Genomic DNA, 22,308 nt, shown 5'->3' on the forward strand with positions numbered 1-22,308 from the left:
AATGCCCCCCTCCCCCTCCCTCCTCCATCCTCATTTTCTTCCTCTCCTCCTCCTCCTCCCTCCCCTCTTCCTCCCTCTCCACTCTCGCTGCCAACCTCCTCTCCCGCTGCCAACCCATCACTGCCAACCTCCTTTCCCCTCTCTCCTTCCTTTCCTCCTCCTTTTCTTCCCCCTCTTAAGTTAGATTGGAGGGTATAATAGGAATTACAAGTTTTTTAAAACAGAAAACATTAAAAAGTATGACATTGCAAACATGTAAGCAAATAAGGTGATTTTGATCAAAAATAAAAAATAAAGGTGGTAAGTATCAATTTGGACAAAGTTGACGTGGTTTTCAAGCAAAAACCCATATATCTATATCTTAATTCCACTCTTCTGAGGAGAATTTGATTGATGTTTTGACTTTTGAATTGTGAATTAAGGATTGAGTGGCAGATTAGGGGTGCTTGCTTTAAATTCTAAGGTGATGATTGGCCTTTCAAATATTTTTTTTGGATTTTTTCGGATATTAGCTTCTTACATCTTTACTATTTTAAAATTAGTTTGTCAAATTATTGAAGTCACTATTAGGTCCTCAAGATCTTTATATACACCAACTGCTGCTTTTGATTGTAAATACTTGGAGACAGTCATAATAATTGGGGGGGGGGGGTAACTTAATAGCAATTTCAATGTTTTGAGGGACTAATTTTGAGACAATTTATAAGAATTAGGGGTCTAATAACAAATCTAAAGATTTTGAGGAACTCAGTTAAAAATGTAAGGGTCTATTGTGGAAATGTTACTTACGATATTGCAGTATATTTCTGCACATAATTCAGTCTGGTTGTAGTCCAATCCAACGAACCATTCACAATTCCTTCATCGAACACACGCGCACACAAACAAATGAAAAAAAGAGGAGGAAGTAAAAGTAACTATGAGTTATGCTCTCCTGAAATCCACCCACTTTTCTTAAGGTTGCTTTTCTTGAAATGTATTTGCTTCAGCTGAGCTCCTCTTTGATAAGTATCTGAGTGTTTTGCCTTATGAGTTAAGTGTTTGGTTAAGTTCTTGAGGATGAGAACAATACAAAAATTCTCGTTTCTAACTTCTTTCATACTAACATGCCTACAGCACCTGTATCAACTCTAAGTTGTGCAACTAAAATGCAGGATTTCAGAGGTATGGCTGATGAGAATTGTGAAAGCAGACTATATGTTGGCAATCTTGACCATAGAATCACAGAGTAAGATTAATACTGTTCCTATATTCAAATTTGATCTATTAAATTTGGGTTACTTGCTCATGGACCCCCTGTCGTTGTTTTGAACTTACTACCACCCTTGTAGTTTCATTGCTGTAGATATACCCTGGTTTTATTTTGAACTCTTCTACCCTTAGCTAAGCTCACTAATTTCACCCAGGGGCAATATCTGCCAAAATTTCACCAGGGGTAAAAGAGTAAAAAAAACTAGCCAATGGGTGGTCTATCTGCAACTATGAAACTACATGCCTTGTAAGTGTTAAACAGCGACATTACAGGGGGTGTATGCGCAATCAACCCTTCAAATTTCTATGTTCTTTGTTATTAATGCATGCTAAATTTACAGGGCTCATGTGTTAAGGGTGTTTTCTCCTTTTGGGAAGATTGTATCCGAGGATTTTTTGTGGCACACCCGTGGCCCTAAACGTGGAGAACCACGTGGTTATGCTTTTATTGAGTACAGTACTAAAGAGGTACCCTACATTCTAAACATCAGTTTCTCTAGGGTAAATTACAGAAAACCCCTTAAGGTCTGCATGAGCGACATGAAATCCCCCAAATGTTTTAACATTATAGAATTAACTTTACTGTAAAATGTATCATAATAGGGTATGAAAATGGTGATATGGGGATTTTCTGTAATTTATCCTAATTTTTCCAATTGGTCAAATTATCTAATTTTTGTTACTTGAAGTGAGCAAGCAGGAAGCTCAACTAGCGAAGACAAAGATGAATGGGAGATTGGCATGTGGACGCCCTCTTGTTGTTCGATTTGCTAGTGAGAAGTGCTCTGCTGATGCAGCAGATCCCCTTAAAACTTCCACTGATTTGAAGAATCTAAGCTCTGGAAGCAGCACATCAGGTCAAGTGAACCGAAATGCTAAGATTGCAGCAATTAAGAATAAGCTGAAGTCTTTGGAAGAAGAAGGCTGCAGCATGAAGAAACCAAAGCTTGCAGAGAGCACTTTTTCAAAGCTTGGGGACCATTCTGAAAGAACCAAAGATTGAATGGTTGGTAGCATTGGCTGAAGATTTTTCTCAAGCATGCTGTAAGTGATTCTAGTTTTTGAAATTGAGAATCTCCAGTCTCATTATGTAATTTTGTCGAAACTGTGTTCTTATGACTGCAATTTAGAGTTAGTATATACCTTTGCTGGATATTATCTGCTTCTTTTAGGTACCGATATTGTTCACCATATAAAAGAATAATATTAACTAAAAAATAAATGCAAATAAATACAACTCTTAAATTTTATCAGCATGCATTAGCCTCCATCAAATGATCGCTATGCCTAATCTTCTGTAGATTCAGAATCATCTTGCTCACTGGTAATTTCATATGCTCGCTTCAGTAACATATCCATGTAATGGTCATATGCTTCCCTTTTCACATCTATGTGCATTTCCACCTGCCATCATTTAGAATAATAATCATTACAATCAAGTTCTGATTGAAACAGATAGCTAAAGGCCAACAAATATATCGTAAAAATCCTCGAGTCTCTACTTGAAGATTCAGAAGTTAAATTGCATGTTGCAAGGGAAACTGCATCCCTAAGTATGTTTAAACATGCTAGAGGTGCAGTGATAATCTTTGATGTGCAAGCTAATAAGCTGGTGCCTCAGTGAAACGTTGTTAATAGGTAGCTATTATTATGTTAGGAGGTCAGACTTTATATGCACATAGTGAGTTAGCATACCCATCAGATTAACAGTTATTATCAGCTGGTTATAGTAGCATATTATTAGTACAAACTCAAAAGAGAATTGTTAAACCATCTGATATACAACAGGGTCACGATCATACGCACAACACAACAAATGATTACTGAAACTTTGAGAAACTGCGAAAAGGGAGCAGTACCATTTAGAGAAAAAAGAACAATGGTTACTGAACTTATGGCAATGATTCTTATGAAACCTACCTCTGATTTCTGCCTTTGGCATTCCATCTCAATTCCTTCATCCCCGTCGTGATAGTAATCGCGTTCATAAGAATCATCCTCCATTACTGTGCTGATAGTTCTCAAAATTTCCAAGTCTCTCTCTCTCTCTCTCTCTCTCTCTGATGTTAACCACAATGCTCACTAATCAAACATTATCTCTATATTTATAGGCTAATCTACGTTTTAATCTTACCATTAAATGTTCAAGTGCTCCAAAAATCCCGGCTTTGGCCTGCACAAAAAGGACTGAATCATTCTCATAGTTCAGGCATCAAATGAGGATAAATACTACGAAAGATCCTTCCTTGATTTGCAAATTGTGCCTCAAATCTCATTGGTTTTCTTTGAATGCCAAATTGCAGCACCAGAGAACTAATCACCTTCATCTATCATTCATCGGCTTATAGAGATATTTGGAGTGATCATAAAAAACATAGTTAAGAGTCAAGATTTTGCCCCATATCATAAACTATTGCATGTCATATTTCTAATTATGGTCATGTAATTGTTTGGTTTGCACTTTTACCTGATTATTTTATACTGGATTTTGTGTAGAGGGTCCTACTTGTTGATATACGCACAAAATTGTTTCCCTGGCAGTGACCAGGTCACGAGGTGAAGTTGTTTTGTAGCTAACATTAAAAAGCATTTTGTTAGAGAAAATTATGTATAAATGAGAGCTAACAGACCAGCTACGTAACAAAATATTAATACTAGAATAATTGGGGAAGACCAAATCATGAAGTTGATTTCATATTATGAAGAACTTGACAGCTAATATATTTTGGCCACAGGCCTAACAGGGTTAAGCTAGAGCAAGATGAGGATATATGCTGAGCCTTGTCCTGGAAAATTATAGATCACTGAGAATTATGGAGAACAAGAATTAATATTGCAATTATTTCCACGAGCAAAATATTCGCGAAAACTTGAGGTCAAAACCCACATCTGTTGCTTGGAATTTCTTCGCTTCCCAAACTGTTGCAAGATTGAATGGAAAATGATTATTTCTCCTCATTTTTAATTTCTCCCGTCTGAAAACTACATCTTATTTGGTAAATATAACACCGTCCTGCTATCTCAGGGAATTAGGGTTCGAATGTATTTCGTTTATCATTTCGAGTTTTCTTTTAGTTATATGTTTGAGGAGTTTGTTCCTTTTTATTTTTAAGGACAAATGAACTATTATTGTTACCGATATATATACAAATGTACTACTATGCAATTTTTCTCATCTCTTAAACATTAAGGTATCGTTTGGCAAAAGGTTAAGTGAGAGGTTAAGGAGACTTAACCCTTGCTTAACCCGCCAAACACAAAAAAATTATATATGAGTTAAAGTGAGTTAACCCTCTATAATTTGCCAAACACAAAATATATAGAAAGGTTAAGCTAACCTTTCTGGAGGGATTAAAATGAGTTAACCCCTCAAAATGAGGGGTTTACTAATACTCCTATTTAGAAGGACTAAGAGCTAACCACTCTAATTATAAAGAAAACAGTCAAAATCCTTGTTATTCCTAAACACTAAAAACGATCATAAGGGTTAAAATAAAACTTATATAACGGGTTAATAATTTAGTCATTCGGATTATCGAATAGGCTAACTATGTTAATAAGTTCCGCTAATTATGATCTCGTAGTAATTGATGTTTTTGCGAGTAGTTTCTTGTCCTATGTTTTTACTCCTGAAGGGGTTTCTACAGCTTCATGAAAGAGAAAGAAGAGGAAAAAAAAAATCAAGAACATCACTGCTTGGTTTTCTCAAAAACTTATAAAAAACGCCTGTATTATATTTATACTGTGATTACAAGAACATTTCAGATGCACGTATACGTAGGACATCGCTCTCATCAAATGAGTATCAGTTCCAACTTCATGTTGCGAGCAGGAGATCATTCGCCGTCGTCTTCTGATTCTTCAGAGCCGTCTTCTTCACCGACGATGTCACGAGCTCGCTTCAACAGCATGTCCATGTATCGATCGTACGCTTCCTTTTTACTCTCTAGATGCATCTCTACCTGCATTTTTTTTTTTTTTGCATGAGAAAAAAAAAGTTTACTAGATAAATCAACACGCGCATTGCAATTATTCATTAATGTTGAAGGCATAGTTTCATCTCAAAACCTCCGATTGGTCACTTTCATCCTCTTCAGTTTCATCTCCATCCGAGTAGTAATTCTCATCAAATGAATCGCTATCCATTTACTTAATATATATCCCCTTGCCGCCTTTTCTTTTTCTTTTTATTTTTTTACGAACTATTAATTTCTCTTTAAACTTTTTTTTTCCTTCAAGCAAACGTCTGTATTTATACACAGATTTTGGTTTGCTGGTCTCCACCAAAGAGAAATTAGTAGTATACGTCCACATTGATATTGCGGTTGGCAAAATTTGTTTGTTTAGTAGTTTCCAAAATACTTTGTGCGAGAAAATGATGACATGCTCGATATTTGATAACATCAATTCAATGCACCTTGGACAGGAGACTAGGCCGAGGACTGGTTCTTATTGGTATTTATCTGTGGGCAAAAGTTTAGCGGAGATTCCGAATGTACCAACCAAATATCATTTAGATTCTTAATGTTTGGAAGTTATCAGTGAGGGTTCCTAACGTTATTTTTGTCATCAGCCTAGATCTTTTTTTTACGAAGTTCATTTAACTTTTACTAACGTGACTCTGTCATGTTAGCAAAAACATTAGTGAAAGTTCAAGTTCAATATAAACTAATAATTTCACTACCGTTCTGTGGTATTGAAGTTGTAATTTCACTAAACTTTTTGCTAGCGTGGTAGTGACATGACAAGATTACATCATCACCACGTCAGCGACCTAAACCGGTGATGGAGATAACATTAGGGAACTCCATTGATGATTTTTAAAAATAAGGACTTAAATGATATTTGGTCAATACATCAGGATCTCCATTGAAGTTTTGCCTTGTCTGTGGGTGCATATTTAGTAATTAGCATAGAAGCTTCTATTTACATAGTAAATATAGAAAAATGCTGTTTGCTATTCATAGAGAATGTAAATTAAAAATAAAGATGTGGTAATATACTTATTGTTCGAAATTTGATTAAGAAGGAAAATCTAGCATAATAAGTATTCTTTAGACTCTAAACCATTTTTTATAGGGGAAAAAAAAAACTCAATTAAGGTATAACTCCTTGTATAGTTTCGAGTTATCACTTCACATGCAAGGGAATCATGAATTGAAGTTTTGATCAGAATAGCCTAGCTCTCCAACTAAATATACAAAACACTATTATGCATTGATCCCTTGAATTATTCTTAAAGTATTTTCTTCTCAAATCATTATAGTTGCTATTTATTCCTCCGGTTAGCATCCATCTCAATTATAGAAAATATTATTTTAACCGCAGTAGTTTTTAGATGTTATTCTCATTATACATTTATACTGTCATCATATGTTGAAAAACTAACAATACCATAAGCAAAATAATTCCAACTATCCTAAGCTAATCCATCCCCACAAAACTCAACCTCAATCTTAAGCCCAACCCAAACTAGACACCAACTCAATCTGAATTAACCCTTTCTGACAACACTTAATTGCTAATTTGCCCCATGTACAAGTGTCCCCAGTTGCAGAAGCTACCAAAAATTGGAACCAAACCTCCCCTACTCCTGCGTGAATATTGTTGAACTTAAATCAATCTAATATAGATTTAACAACCGTGATTAATCCAAAGAGATTAAAACAACAAGAGCGGAAGCTATACTTGAATCCATTACACGGATCTGAATTAGGGTTTTGATGATCTTCTAATCTTGAGGGTCTCTGCTTAAGAATATCTTTAGATGAGGATAAGAGAATAGAGAATGTTAACGTACCCTTAGATTAGGGACCATAACCCTTTATTTATAGGTGTTGTACTTTTATAATTTGGGGATAAGAGAACAGAGAATATAACTTCATATTTATACCCAATCTCATAATATCTGATAGAAAAATTCCTCAAGGACTCAAAATATGAGACTAATAGGGAGGACAAGTGAGGTGTCTTACTTCTATTGGATAATGAGTTGGCCATCATTAATGATGGCCAACTCATTATTCAATAGGAGGGGGACACCTCATTTGTCCCTCTTAGAGCAACTCCAATGGAGCGCCAAAACTCCATTTTGGAGTATTTTGGCGCTCCAATGGAGCGCCAAAAAGAGCAACTCCAATGGAGCGCCAAAACTCCATTTTGGAGTATTTTGGCGCTCCAATGGAGCGCCAAACACCCCGCTAAATTAGCGGGGTGCTACAGTGTTGCGCCAGAAATGGCGCAACACTGTAGCAATGGCGCAAATTTTTTTTTCTTTCTAAACTTTATTCTTTTATTCATATTTTCTTTTCTTTTTGCTTTTTCTTTTAAATTTTATTCTTTTTGCTTTTGTTTTTTATATTTGTATTAATAATATATATTATCTTATATTAATTATTATAATGAAATTAGAGTATAAAATAATTATTAAAATAAAATTTAAAAAGAAATAAGAAAAACTACACCATTTAGATAAAAATTAGGACATAAAAATGTAGTGCCTTTTATTTTTATTTTTTGCTTGCAAGTGTGATGTTTTTTTTTGTGATGTTAAATGTAATCTTTAGTTGAATTTATGAAAATAATATTTTAATTTGATTTAACATTTAATTTTTATATTTTTATTTTATTCATAAAATATATTACTATAATTAATTATATGTAATGTATTATATAATTACATAATTTGTTAAATATTTTAAATAGATAAAATGTTAAAAGATAAGAATAATAAAATGAATATTCTTTTTGGTGTAAAATTTGGTGTAATGGGTTGGAGATGGAATAGTAATTTGGTGTAAAAACTACACCAACTTGATGTGAAAACTACACCATTTTGGGTTTTGTGGTTGGAGATGCTCTTATTGGTGCTATATTTTGGGTCCCTGTAGCAAAGCATATTATCTACCTTTCTTATAATGTCAGACGCAACAACCACCATTAATAAATCAATCTATGATGCTTATCTCCAATAACATTTCGCTCGAGTCAGGCTCTCTACTTCTGTTAATTCCATTGTTCAAACTATTTTCGCCTTCTCATTTTCGAGTCTTTAATTTTCAGACATGCTTGATATAAATATTTAGGCCAAATTCATAAGAGCAGACGCAGCCAAAGATCACAAAAAACAGCCTTCTCAGCTTAACACTATGAGCTACAACAAGGTTTTCAACGACCTCATGGGATTAATGAAAGATGTGGGATGCACACAGAAGAGATCATACCGAAGGGGGGGCTGATCAAGTCTCAGATTGCTGGCGGCGTAGCTCGAACCATTGCTACTGCACTTACTAGAGCCAGTACTCGCAATTTGATCGCGGAGCCAAAATGCTTTAGGTTGATGCACGCTATTGCGTCGATATATAGAAAGAGGATGTAAAATGATTTTATGCATCGCAATATAGAGGCAATATTAGAGGGAAGCGTAACAATTTGTTTCCATAAAATACTACTGATGGTGCAATGCATAGTTTCTCCAAATTCTCTCAACCCGGTAATTTTATTCCCCAAAATTGATCCCTCCCTCTTTGAGTACAGACAGGAACCAAGTAGGATCTACCAAGGGGGTCAAATTTTTTTTCAAATATAACATTTTTACTGAGGGTCAGGGCATAATACAAACACAGCGTTAGCACCCAGTCAATGTACTAGCACTCACTCTTTAAGCTTTTGTTCCCACAGCAAGTTTGTAAAGAATTTTTGAAGAGTTTTTATACAGTTTCAACCACAAAACTAACAAATTTTCCTCCCTACTCGTACACAAATCAAACAACAATCTATGATACAACCGAATCAAATGTCCCCTCAGATATTATGATCCGAGCTCCGTTTCTGCCTCAGTAAAGATCCATCATCACCATCTTCATGTGAGAACTCAAGGGCACTACTCGAAGGCTTGGCACCAACTGAGGCGAGTTTTTTAAACCAGGCACCTTGAAACCTGGGACTGCCTCTTTCTTGATTGTTTGGGGACTCGGGAGTCGTTGGAGAGTTAGAGCCGAGGCCTGCCATGAATTTGTAGGCCACCTTGCTGGCAGCTACAATTTCCGTCTTTGCTTGCCTTAGCTGAAATTCGTGAAGAAAAAGCACACGGAAGAGGCAGTAAGTAGAAGAGAGGAGCAAAAACAAATATCATTACGAGTGAATGATATAAGAAAATATGGGGGAAGCAATACAAAGCCGTGAACGCTGGCTATAAGCATTATAGTAGATGGGAATTACATGTAGCATTATATAAAGGGTTTATTGCACACAGAGCACGAGTATTATTGGGCTCGCCAATTATAACTCCGAACTTTTAAATATGCACATAAACCCTTTTAAATGTGAAGGGCAGTTAAAGCTCTGTATTAAAACTCAGCATCACGTGGGTCTCATGTGTGATGCTAAATGATCGAAAAGCCCTCTGTTTTTAAGGATAAAAGAATGCCGTTTTGGGTTCTTTCAGGTTTACACTATAAATATTAATCCAGTCCATATCAGAACCCTCCTCTTTGTTTATTCTGCTGACAATATATACCCTTCGCCTGTTGATCTGCTAATGCTTGCAATGGCCTTATTTTCACATTAACATATTAAAAATTACTTGGGCCTTTTCTTGCTAATCCATCATCAAGAATAATATTTTCTTCAGGGGAGGTGGTGATGGGAGACACAGAGGGTGAGAGGATGGCAAGGGAGGCGGTGATGGCAGTAGAAAGAAGGGGATCATCGAGAAAGTGGATCTCGAAGATGGTAGGGTTCTTCCCAATGTTCCCATTATCAGTAGCAATGACTACNTTGAAGGTAATTTAATATTGTTGTTTTTTATTAAAAAAATAATTGTTGTCTTTTGGTCAATAGTTGTCAAAAGTTGATTCGGAATAGGAGGGAACAAAAAGATGTAGTGCAGTTGGTGCCGATATGGGCAACATTAGAACACAAGCATCATGGAAAACTGTTAACATATAAATATCCGCAGCAATATTTTCAGAGTTTCAAGGAAAATGACCGCGAAGAAATCCTCATAGTTGACTTCTCAATATAGCTATTCCTTCATCCTTAAGTAGCCCTCCGCCAGAGTAATAAAAGGGGTAGTTTCCACTGATGGTTTTCCCTCATCCATTAACTCTCGTCTTCTTAATTGTCATGTATCTGGTATCTACTTGGGACCCCTTGTCGGTAGGTTTTACCATGGTCAACCATAATCATACTAATATATAAAATTGTGCAGATGAAATGAAAGAAAAATGATTAATGAAAGAAAAACGATTAGACTACATTTACCACTCATGGTCATTATAACATTCAAAGTAGAGAATAGTAAAGTGAACAAAACAGAAAGTCATATGAGCAGTCTGGATACATTATTTACAAAAATGAACAGAAATTTGTAATCAGTTAGGATGTGCTCGCTACCTTCATAGAAACTATTTGACAAATGAAGGGTGGGTAAAAATTTCAAAACCATAACTCCAAGTGAAACTAAACAAATTTAAGTAGCACGAGGAGAAAGTTACTTATAAAGTTTCAAATTAACTGCTAACAAAATCCACAAGGGCCTAGTACTATATTATAGCCATCCCAAAACTACAAAGTCAAAATGTACAAAATCAGGATATTCTTTTGCTAATGATTAACGGGAAAAACAAAAAACAAAAATAAAAAAATAAATAAAATCAGGAAATTAAACACCATGCAAGAATATCTCACCCGTGCTGCTGTATTTCCTGCAACAACCATGGCAGTATCTCCAGCATTTGCAAATCGATTGATCCATGCTGCAAAAATCACAAATAATTGGAGATGTGATTTAGAAAATAATTCGCCAGTGAAGGTTAGTTTTTCTCCTATTAAGTTAAACAGAGCTTTTGAGCGGATAGGTTCAAATTATCAGCACATCAAAAATGACAATAAGATGGTGGAAGATGAATGAAAAGATATTGGTAGCGTGACATCAAAGCCTTTTTATGTATCACCACTATTTGCCAATACTCTTCAAAAAAATAGCATAAAGATGAATAAACACATCAAAGGTAATGGTTTAATACAATGTTAGCACCAACTTCAAACGCTGGAATTGCATACACTACACACATATACAAATGGCCATGTAATATATACTAGGCAAGTTGTTCTCAATTCCCAAATAGCTTTCTTATTGGCACCGTACCAAGGCATCATAGCTTATAAGTTAATGGTGATAATGTCTCTAAAGGTGGAGCCTCTCAGAATACAGTGGTGAACATACAATTGACGCAGTTGTTGCAGTTGAACTGTCACCAGGCTCTTATCTGTTTAGTCTGAGTGCTCCCTTATTAGCCATAGCACACAGTAACAGTTGCGAATTCATCTATTTTCATGCAAAATTAGTAATATCAACTAAAGATCTGAAAAAACATATCAAGTGGCAGAGCCTTTGCCTTCTGCATTTTTGTCACAGAAAATCTTTGTAAATTAAAAAGGTCGGGCGCCTGACCAGAGTTAGGGATCTACATACTCTTCAAGAAGATTCTACTCAATTGGGAATGAATTAGCTTAAGATGACGCATGCATATTCCATAGAATAGAAGTATCGTGGTGATCTCTTATGATTCTATGAACACTACTGAGTCATCAAATCTCTCATTAGTTAAATTATCCTTCTCCCTACTTGTTCATTATATGATTTATATAGTTGTTTGGCACCATCAAAAAGGCTCTGATCATGTCATCAATTTGTCTTGATGTTTTTATAGCCTCAACTAACAGTATCTTTTCAGGTGGGGAGCAAACATACAACCCAAGTACATGTAATATAAAACCATCATTGTAGAATCCAGTACCCATATCAAGTAGAGCCATCAGTGCCACTCTGAAGCTTAAGCTTTTTTCAGAATTGTTAATAAAATAAACCAGTGTTCCCCAATAAAGTTAACCTTTAGTCCAGTTAATTAGAAAAGACAGAAACCTAGCTGCTAGAATTTGTATAACTCACAAATAGAGATGCAATAGCAAAAAGACAGGCCCCAATATATGCAAATCGCAAATGATCTAGTGTAGGTTGACAGAGAGACAAATGTGAAAAGCAATTAAAAATGAATGTTCAAAGTAGTTATGCCAAAACATAACATATGGAGTCCAACTTTAGTGAGAATTTCCGTGAAGATGAGATTTCCTATAACCAAAGTAATCTATAACAATTGTCTTTCTTAATCAAAAGTTTCGAAAATCAGAAACATCTGAACAAAATGGGAAAAACTGAAGCTTAATAAGTGACTACTTCATACTATTGAAACCGAAAGGAAGCTAACAAGTTGAGGACCACAGCATTACAAAAACCATCACTGCTCTACGGGGACCCGGTGTTTAGCAGAGGTGAGGATAATCAAGTAAAGATGAAGTAAAGAATTAACAGATATCGGCATGTGAGTATTAACTTTCTAAGAACAACAAGGTCTTGATCATAAATCACAGAGTTTTCTAACATGAGATGGTTTCTTCCATTCAGCTATGTGAAGAGACATCTTGCCGGTTGAATTAACAATTGAAATATGCTTTTAATTGCCTCGATCCATGTTTGCCAAAACGGAACGGAAAATATTGACGCTTATTATGTGACTAGTTCATACTACTGAGACGAAAGGAAGATGCAAAGTTGAGGACCACAACGTTACAAAAACCATCACAGTTATACAGGGACCGAGGTGTTTAGCAGAGGCGAGGATAATCAAGTAAAGATGAAGTAAAGAATTAGTAGATATTGAAGCATTTGACTACTAACTTTCTAACAACAAATCCTAACATGAATTGGTTTCTCCCATTCAGCTACGTGAATCTTGCTGGTTGAATTAACAAGTGACATATCCTTATTAATGGCCTCCATCCATGTTTGCCAAGCCTACCTATAGTCATCATTGTTCTATTCTTGTAAGTACACTAGTTAGCAGTGTGCATGTGAGCATTATGTAGGTAATGGACATGGATAAACTGAAATGGAGGTAGATTGCGGTTGTAAAAGAATAAGGAGACTAAAATAACCCAGAGATGGACTTTAACATAGCAGAAACAGAGAAAAGAGTACATATTGCCAACTCAAAAAATTAATAGAACAATCGCTTTCTCATAATTGTAACGGTGGTCAAAGTACATCATTCAATAAGAGACTAAAACCTAGAACACAGAATGACCTATTTTTAGCATCATATTATGCTCACAAAAGACAAGGCATAAGGTCACCAAAATTAACCATTCTAGAGCACCAAAACAGAATCATAGATTTTTAAATAAATAAAGGAAACTATGCATTACGAACTCTAACAGCAGCAAAATAATACATAGAATCAATAAACATCATCGAACAATATTTTACTTGATACAAGAGTGCAAAGATATATTTGCTTCCAATAACAGAAGAAAAAAAGCAACCTTAAACAGGTTTTGTTCAATATTTAATCCTCAAATTACTGGGTATTTACAGGGGAAAATATAAAACACATAAAAAGCAAGCACCAAGCAAGAAGCTATACAAGTTGGTGTTCAAATGTTTCAAGGTCGCATAATCAGGTAACTACAAAATAAGTATCAACAAGATAACAACTAAGTAAACCAAACAACTGGGAAATCCTCGGTAAAGGAAACAAACATAAGAAAGTACACATGAATTCCTTGCTAGGAAGTTATTTATGGTAAATATATTTTTCAACTACATTAGCATAAAGTAAGATTGCATCACCTGGAAGTTTTGGAACACCAAGCCTCTCACAGAAAACATCACAAAAGTGGTTGCAGTTTTTTGCTAGAAGGTCATAAGAGTGTCCAGGCCATTCTCTGCTAAGTTCCCTCAAGATCTGATTCACTTTGAGAATTGAACAATTGGTTTCTCCAAGAACAATGCTCTCACGGTAGGTGTACATTGGATTTTTACGAGGCGGACAACTAAAGACCCCAGAACCCTGTTCGCAGAACCCAAATGACCATTCTTCATCTCCATAAACCTGCCAAAATCAGAAGCCTGAGTTAAAGTTATTACAATAAATATCTTCATTTACAGAAAATAAATCAGCAAAATAGTTCGACTTGTAATGGACTAACAATTAAAAAAATGAAGAAAACAATGAAAAATAAACTATGAAACTGTCAGTAGTAAGATCCATGAAACTGTAAGGATTAAGATCCAAGAGGATAAGACATTCAAACTTGCAGACATAACTATCAATGAATAAATGAAATATACTTGAAAATGCTAACTCTATCCTAGGGTTCCCTCAGATATGTAACCATGATGTACTTAAAATTATCGCTGCAAAAGAACTATCTCCTCCAAAAGTCCAAAACATAGATAATAGACATAATCCCTGGCTGAATGTGGCTTCAACAAAAAGTTTTTCTACTATTCAACAAGACCATAAAAAATTGCTTCACAAGGCAAGATTTGGTGCAATCCTAGGCAAGTTCCACAGACCTAGACAATTAAGGGGTAATACCTCTAAAACAAAAAGTTGGAACTAGAATGTACCATTGTGTAAAATCAACATCAAGCATCAGAAGTTACAACTTAGTTTTTAAAAAAAGAATAAACAAATAGTAATTAAACATGATCAGAAAAGGAATTGTGCACTGAACAAAAATTAGATATTTTTGCCCACTTTAGGTCCATTGTCAACATAAACAACACGAAACCAACTAGTCTTGTAATAGGCCCATCTTCGAAAGAACGGCCTACAAAGAAAGGATAATCCTAGTCGACTGTTAGTGACCAACTAGTCTCAACCAAACCCAACAGAGCAATGTCAAGGAATAGCACTGCACATACTCCTTGCCTTCCATCCATAAACACATGTGGCCGATTTGGCTGCTGTATTAAACAAGTTAGTCCACACATATTTAATACAGATGAAAATAACACGAGCCCAGTCCCTTCCGAAAGCACAGATATCTCAGAATTCATCAACCACCAGCTCAATCCACTGCGCAAATCAAATTTACCTTGTGTCTTCTCAGGTAATTAACAATGACTTTCATTAATCCTCAAATGTGTAGGGACAGCTCGTGAGTTCCCCACAACCATGACATAAAGCAAAAACTTGATTTTTACTATATCTTTTACTTCACAGGTAAGGGTTCTTCACATGATTAATTGAAAAAAATCCAACTGTCTGATCATCATTATCACCATCTCCTCAACCAAGAGAACATGGTACCGAACAAGTCAAGAATGGAGAAGCTAATTAACATTTGTTCTCTAACCAAACTCTGCTAGCTTCACGGTGATGTTGCCCCCAAACTAATAGCTTATGTTCTTGCAGCCTCCGAAATAGGGCTAGCAAACATCATTTCATCGCATCCCAATTCCTGCAGAGACAGTACAACCGCATTCCTCACTGATCCCTGATGAGAAGTTAGTTTGACAGCAAGTAAACTCCAAAACCCCAAACCACGAGACCAGATTCGACCAGCAGTCAAAAACCCCTAGATCCAAAACCCTAGTGGAAGGGGAAGAAGAGCATCAATCAGCTCAAGAATCTAATTTTGGTTTTTTTTCCCCCAAATCAATCACAGCCAGCTTCGTGTTGATTTCATCCCGAACACACAGCCTTATGTTCTTGCGACCACGCGATTAGCGTTAGCAAACAAGGATTCGCGCTAATCTTCAACACAATCTCATCGAATTCCTCCCTAATTCCTAACCAGTTCAAAAAAAAACCCTAAATCCCGGGATCGCCTTCAACAACCAACCTAAAACCCTAGATCCAAAACCCTAGCTCCAAAAATCCGAAGAAAAAGACCGAATCGGTACCTGAACAGCGCTGTGAAAGATCCCGCCGAGCCCGATCCGGTCCTTGAAGATCCTGTTGACCTGCAGGATGGTGTTGTTCGTCTTCTCAGATCCGCTGTTGGTCACGTCGTAAACGTGAGCCACGACCTCCCTCGTCATCGTCTCCTCTCCTCTCCCCTCTTTCGAGACGCTTGAAGGATCGAGGGATCGAGAGGGGGGAGAGCGAGAGAGGGGGAGAGAGAGGAGAGCGAAAGGAACGGGAGCGCAAAAAAGAGGCGCTCTTTCTGACGTCGGCGTCGATGATGATGATGCATTTTATTTTTCTAGTTTACTGCTTTCTATGATTCTAGGGAATGAGTTCTGATTTTATATGGTGGTCAAACTCTGGGCTTTGACCGAAAGGCCGAAGAGTTTGGCATTTTTTTTAGTAAAAAAGTCCTGGTGAATATTCCACTCTTAAAAAGCTAATTTTAAGACTTTTTATTAAATTCTTAATGTTGGTTGATTTTTTAATTTTTAATTTTTTATTTGTTTGACTACTAATATTTTTTAAAAAGCTCAGCCTGGAGTCACCCGTGGTGGGTTTTTTTTATAAGTAAGGGCCGTGAGAGGTATATTGAAAATTTTAGCCCTCCACGTCATCGTTTTTTACTACAAATGTCAGCTGAATTATTTTTAGGCTAAATATCAGAAAACCTCCTTAACTTTCAAAATATCATAAAATTACGTTAAGTATCAGGATTATCACAAAAACTCCCCTTTAACTTTTAGATTTTATCAAAAACCCAATTTAACTTTGGGATTTTATCAGAAACCCCCTTAAATTAGGGGGATTTTCTAATAATATCTCAAAGTTATGGGGAGTTTTCTGACAACCGCTAAGCTTAAGGGTGTTTTCTAATATTTTCAAAGTTAAAAAAAAAATTCTGGTAATCATCCAAAGTTAAGGGGGGTTTACAAAAATTTAGCGTCCCTTTTATATTTATTGTACTCCAATTTTAAAGTATTTTAAAATGTAATTATGGTAGTTTAAAATAAAATTAGAGTGGATTATACACTTTTATATTTAAGTCCAAATTATCCTTGTTGAGTTGATACACATAATATATCCGTAAAATTTTTAATATGATTGTGTACATAGATAAATAGATAAACAAACAAAGAAAAATTCCAAGAAAATACATTATCCCTCGCACTATTCCTCCAAACAAACAAAAAAGCGAGGATTTTGCAATTTGGGGATTTGAGGATTTACGACAAATCCAAAATTTTAAAATCAATATCCACGACCACGAGGCAAACAACCCCTAAGAGCATCTCCAACAGGTTCCCTATCTTCTTGGTATTCTAAAATTTGGAGAATTTTGAGCTTTTTTTTGGTCCAACAGATTCCCCATCTCATTCCCCAAAATGGGGATAGGAGAGAAAAAATAGAGAGCCTTCCCCAAATCTGCAGCATTCTGCAAATATTTGGGGAAGCACTTTTTCACGTTCTTCTAGACTCAACCCACAAAAAACAACTCCATCTTCTCATTATAATAATAAATAATTTGGTCAAAATGGGGATTCTTCAAAATAATAAATAATTTATTATTTATTAGTCAAAGATGTAGAATATTTTTATTATTGTAATAAATGCATGATTCTTTAAAATGGGGAAGCTGTTGGAGTTGGAGCAAAAATAATTTGGAGAATATGACATTTGATTCCCCATTTTGAAGAAATTTTTGGAGAAGCTGTTGGAGATGCTCTAACTTTGTTAACTCTGCGCTGTAAAAAATTCCAACACCGTTTCAGTCCACATACATCCACAGTTCCCCCTTCCCTCAAAACCCGCGATCACTCGAACTCCATCGAAGAGCCGCGAACAAAAAAAAACACCAAAAAAAAAAAAAAAGAAAGAAAGAAAGAAAGGAAGAAAGAAAAGAAAAAGAAAAAAACAGTAGAGAGCAAGAAATCGAGTGAAATATCGAGAAAAGTTCAAATCTTTATGGTGTCTACTAACATCGTCGGCCAGCAGCAGGCGATGGCGTTGCCGGGGGCTATCGGGTCGTTGACTGCCACGTCAGCCGCGGCGGAGGATCCGAGCACAAAGATCAGGAAGCCTTATACTATTACGAAGTCGAGGGAGAATTGGACTGAGGTTGAGCATGATAAGTTTCTGGAAGCGCTGCAGCTGTGAGTGAATTTTCTTTGTTTTCATTGAATTAGGATTAGGTCGGCGGTTTAGGTTGAATGGCGGGAGTTGGACGATGTTTGCTAGTTAGGGTTTTTTATTTAGGATGGAGCTGTGAGTTTAGGTTACAGGATTTGACAAACTTGGGGTTTAGGGTTTGATGTTCTTAATTTGAAGAAATTTAGCCGTGAAAGATCGGAGCTTTTAGGGGTTTTATGAGGAAGCAGCTATAGGGGTGGAAATGAACTGAATATTTAACAAATAGTCGTTATTTATTCGCTTAAATATTCGGTCATTTTCGATTTAGCAATAAATGAATAATTTTTAACTTTAGGTTCGTAAACGAATAGAATTTAACCATGTATACTCGATTTGTTTGTTTAATAAACTATTCGTTTGTAAATTACACTTTAGACCTATAAATTTTATTTATTATATTTTCTATGCATCCCAAAAGTTTGGGTACAGGAAAGTGTCGAATACGTGTCTGGTATGGTTACGGCTTCATTATAGAAGTACCCGGGTAACATAGACTGCATGTGATCCTGAGTCAGAGCAGTCATGATTTGATCATCTGTTTAGTTCTTTTCATAACCTCTTAAGATTACATGTGTTTGTGAGCTTAGCTTCATCTTAAACTATATGCTTGTAGTGATCCATAGATTTAACTTTAATCTTGTAGACCTGTTCTCACCCAGTATTAGTTCTTGACACTTTCCCAACAGTGCTAGTTTTCGATAGCCAGATTCATTATGTTTTGTCTTTGACCGTTCCAGCTTTGATCGTGATTGGAAAAAAATTGAAGCATTTGTGGGCTCAAAGACTGTTATCCAGGTAAAGTTTTTGTCAAGCGTAAATTTTTTTGGAAAGTTAGAATGGCATTATATCAAATTTCTTTTGGAAAGTTAGAATGACAGATCATTTATATGACCACAAATTACCATAATATAATATGTTAGAATCGGTTTATGTTTTTTATAGCCCTTGTTGAATCTCTGGAAACTCCAACTAAAAGACGGAAAATATTACTAAACAAAAACAAAGAATCAGTTATGGATTCACAACCAAATACATCATACACCGGATGCATCTGTAGACCACTCCCAAAAATGCATCTGTTATAGTGTTATTTGCTTTGAAGGACAGTGTTTCTTTTCCTAAAAAGATTGCTTCATTTTCTTTTTATTATTGATATTGCATCGGCCTTTGTCACAGATAAGGAGCCATGCACAAAAATACTTTCTGAAGGTTCAGAAGAGTGGAACAAGTGAACATGTTCCTCCTCCTCGTCCTAAGCGCAAAGCAGCTCATCCATACCCCCAAAAAGCTTCTAAAAATGGTTTGAATTGTTCTTAAATATTTCTGAGAATTGGTCGAGTTTATGTTTAGTTTTATATTTTGAGGACTTATGAGGTAATAAAATTTTGCAGCTCACTTGTTACCCCAACCTGCTGCAGTTTTACAACCTTCTTCGTGTCTGCTCGAGCGTGGCTATACTCCCAGAACAGATTCATCTTCTGTGCTTAGGAACTCTAGTAAAAGTGGAAAAATGTCTTCTTGGGCCCAGTGTTCTGTTCATCCTTATGCTGTGGACATGGCAAAAGGTCTAGAGTAACGTGTCCTTCATAAGCTGCTGCATTATTATGCACCACTATTTTTCAAATTAAACAAGATATTTCATGCACAAAGTGCTGATGAATTTATCTGTTCAGATAATATAGGGCCTGCAGGGGCTATGGTGGCCAGTAATTGTTGTAGCAGCACCACGAGTCCTCCTAGCACATGGCAGGTTTGCGAGACAAGTGATCAAGGGAATAATGTTCCATCAGTTCGTGGTAAAGAATCTTCTCATGTAAAGAGTTAACAGCTTAACATTATGACCGTTTTGATAAATGTACATTTCGAAATTGACTCTTCTCCAAAATTCTGAGGCAAACAGGATATTAACTATAAGATTTTGGCCTTAGGTTTATCAAATCAAAAGAAAAAGAATTCGCATTATTAATGAATAGTGCATATGTACTGAAGTAGCTCTTACATGCATGAATTCCTCCTAAACACATGAACTTGATTATCACCTTATATACTGAACATTAGCAATGAACAAACGTACACGAGGATTACCTCTCTTTTTGAAAAAGAAAATACTTCATGTCACCCTTATGATTAAAGATTTAATGGAACCATTCAGTTAAAATGTGACATTATTATAAGGGTTAATTTTAGAAAGCCCCCTAAACTAATCACTAGAATCAAAATACCTCTTCCAAGTTTCTAATTCGTCAAATAGTCATAACTTCTCATCACATTCATATTTCCGTTGGTTTTGATGGAAAATAAATTTTTTGTTGACCAAAATACCCCTTTCTTTCATATTAGTTTTTACTCCAGTCTGTAGGTTGATAAATCTTTCTTATTTTCACTCAATTTTTATTAAGTTCACAAATTCTGCACCAAGAGGAGAACAAAGGGATCCTTGATTTTCTTAAAGTTTCTAGTTCCTAATAAAATCCATGCATGCACATTTCATATATGGCATTATATTCTGAAATTAAAAAGATTGAAAACTTGGAAGCACATACAATCCACAAGTTACAAACAATACTCCCAACTCTTTATTTGGGATCTCAGTTTCTCTTAGCCTGGCCCTTGAAGCACCTGATTTTTCACTTTCCTGGTTAACATGCACCCTTGCCATCTGTACAGTGTTATACACAAACCCCTCACACATAATCATGAGTAATGTACACTCTTGCAATTATACATGGAGAGTGTATATAAATGTCGATTTCTTGCCGGGAATAAGAAAACTCTCTTTGGACTTTTTTATGATTGAATTTTATTGGTCAGGAGAAAGAATAAAGAGGAATTAGGGTTTACTAGCGTGTTTGAAAGTGATCTGCACTAATTGATTAAGAGGCAAAAAGCGACATTTAACAATTATTAGCTAACACTGTTAACAAACAATTACTCCAAATATAGAAGTTAAAACATTAGGGGGTTGATTGATGATTTAGAAACTTGGGGGAGGTTTTACAATTCTAGTTATTTGTTGGGGGAGGTTTTCTGAAATTAACCCCTGTTGTAATTCTTTTCTTCAAGAAGACACCTTTCAGTTAGCAGTTAGCACATGGCCTTTCTCATCTGCCATCTAGATTGATCATTCTTTCTGCAACTCTATTCGACAATAGAGAATATTGCTGAAAACCTGAGACAGTACAAAATTATCATGTCTCTCTACATAATTTTTGGTTGTTAATTTTGGCAGTTTATTGCCAAGTTTAAGGAATCCATTTTTCTGTTTCATCTGAACAAAATCTCTCTCTCAAAAAGTGAATATTTCTTCAACGACTTATATAATTCTTTCATGATATGTCAGAATGCAGACAGGACGCATATCATGATAGAGTATGGAATATTATACCAAATGGAAAATATGGCGGCTGTCTTAAGATATTTGCTTTGCAGGAAAAACATAATACACATTATTTTTATTAACATCTTATATAAGTCTTTCTAAGCATATTAGACACAGTTTTTCAAAAAATGTTCCATATTCCTATCAAATAAGTTCCTATGTACACCCAAAAATTCTCCACCTTGTCCTTGAAATTCCTTCTTTCTTTTCATCTATAAACATTATTTGATAATCTCTCTCACTCTTATGCCTTTCTGTTCCTTTTTGGGTCTTTTGTGAAGCTATGCCAGATTTTGCCGAAGTATACAGCTTTATTGGAAGCATCTTTGACCCAAGTACAAGTGGTCATCTGCCAAAACTAAAGGAAATGGATCCAATTGATGTTGAGACGGTATGTCTTCTTTGAAATGCAAATTTTATTGCTCATGCTTGTGTAGTAGTGAAGTTCTTTCTCCCAATCTCGGAAATAATGTCTTCTGGCGGATTGCAGTATCATTGTTAACCATCATATATTGCTGAAGGCAAGTGTACTTCTAACAACTGTCCCTATGGATCACTATAATTAGGTTGTTTAAAAATTGTATATAATAATGTGTATTAATAACAATGATCTTCAGCAAGTGTAAATTTATTCAAAACATCCTAGTATCAGTTGCTCTCATTTTGTGGTACATTTCTCACGATGATTTTGATTATTTGGTGAGGAGGGTCTCCCGTTCAGGATTGGGT

General features: G+C 35.7%; 3 protein-coding genes across 12 annotated transcripts in view; 2 read left to right on the plus strand and 1 right to left on the minus strand.

Annotated features, from left to right (window-relative positions):
• Window positions 1-8,734, plus strand: part of LOC109826303 (probable RNA-binding protein 18) — an 11,068-nt gene extending 2,334 nt beyond the window's left edge. Inside the window, exons 2-6 of one of the 7 annotated variants that reach the window (XR_002243269.1) lie at window positions 1,117-1,228; window positions 1,593-1,719; window positions 1,952-2,295; window positions 5,017-5,177; window positions 8,314-8,734. Coding sequence is in view for 4 of the 7 variants with exons in the window: in XM_020393323.1 (XP_020248912.1) it covers window positions 1,149-1,228; window positions 1,593-1,719; window positions 1,952-2,254 (510 nt within the window). In the remaining 3 variants the exon portion in view is untranslated. The other 6 variants (XR_002243268.1, XR_002243270.1, XM_020393323.1 and 3 more) reach the window with 6 other exon arrangements.
• On the minus strand, window positions 8,863-16,311 carry LOC109826302. The gene is made up of 4 exons (XM_020393321.1): window positions 16,007-16,311; window positions 13,943-14,204; window positions 10,942-11,009; window positions 8,863-9,315 (listed from the first exon to the last, which is right to left on the minus strand). The coding sequence occupies exons 1-4, from the start codon at window positions 16,142-16,144 to the stop codon at window positions 9,055-9,057; spliced, it is 729 nt and encodes a 242-aa protein (XP_020248910.1). The 5' UTR covers window positions 16,145-16,311; the 3' UTR covers window positions 8,863-9,054.
• LOC109825697 (protein REVEILLE 3) overlaps window positions 17,805-22,308 on the plus strand; it is a 7,984-nt gene continuing 3,480 nt past the window's right edge. Inside the window, exons 1-6 of one of the 4 annotated variants that reach the window (XM_020392571.1) lie at window positions 17,805-18,163; window positions 18,938-18,995; window positions 19,377-19,500; window positions 19,619-19,765; window positions 19,874-19,996; window positions 21,861-21,970. In XM_020392571.1, coding sequence (XP_020248160.1) covers window positions 17,976-18,163; window positions 18,938-18,995; window positions 19,377-19,500; window positions 19,619-19,765; window positions 19,874-19,996; window positions 21,861-21,970 — 750 coding nt within the window. In that variant the 5' untranslated portion in view covers window positions 17,805-17,975. Of the gene's footprint in view, window positions 18,164-18,937; window positions 18,996-19,376; window positions 19,501-19,591; window positions 19,766-19,873; window positions 19,997-21,860; window positions 21,971-22,308 lie in introns of all 4 variants that reach the window. The other 3 variants (XM_020392570.1, XM_020392569.1, XM_020392567.1) reach the window with 3 other exon arrangements.

This window comes from Asparagus officinalis, chromosome 10 (assembly GCF_001876935.1).
Source record: "Asparagus officinalis chromosome 10, Aspof.V1, whole genome shotgun sequence".
NCBI lineage: Eukaryota > Viridiplantae > Streptophyta > Magnoliopsida > Asparagales > Asparagaceae > Asparagus > Asparagus officinalis.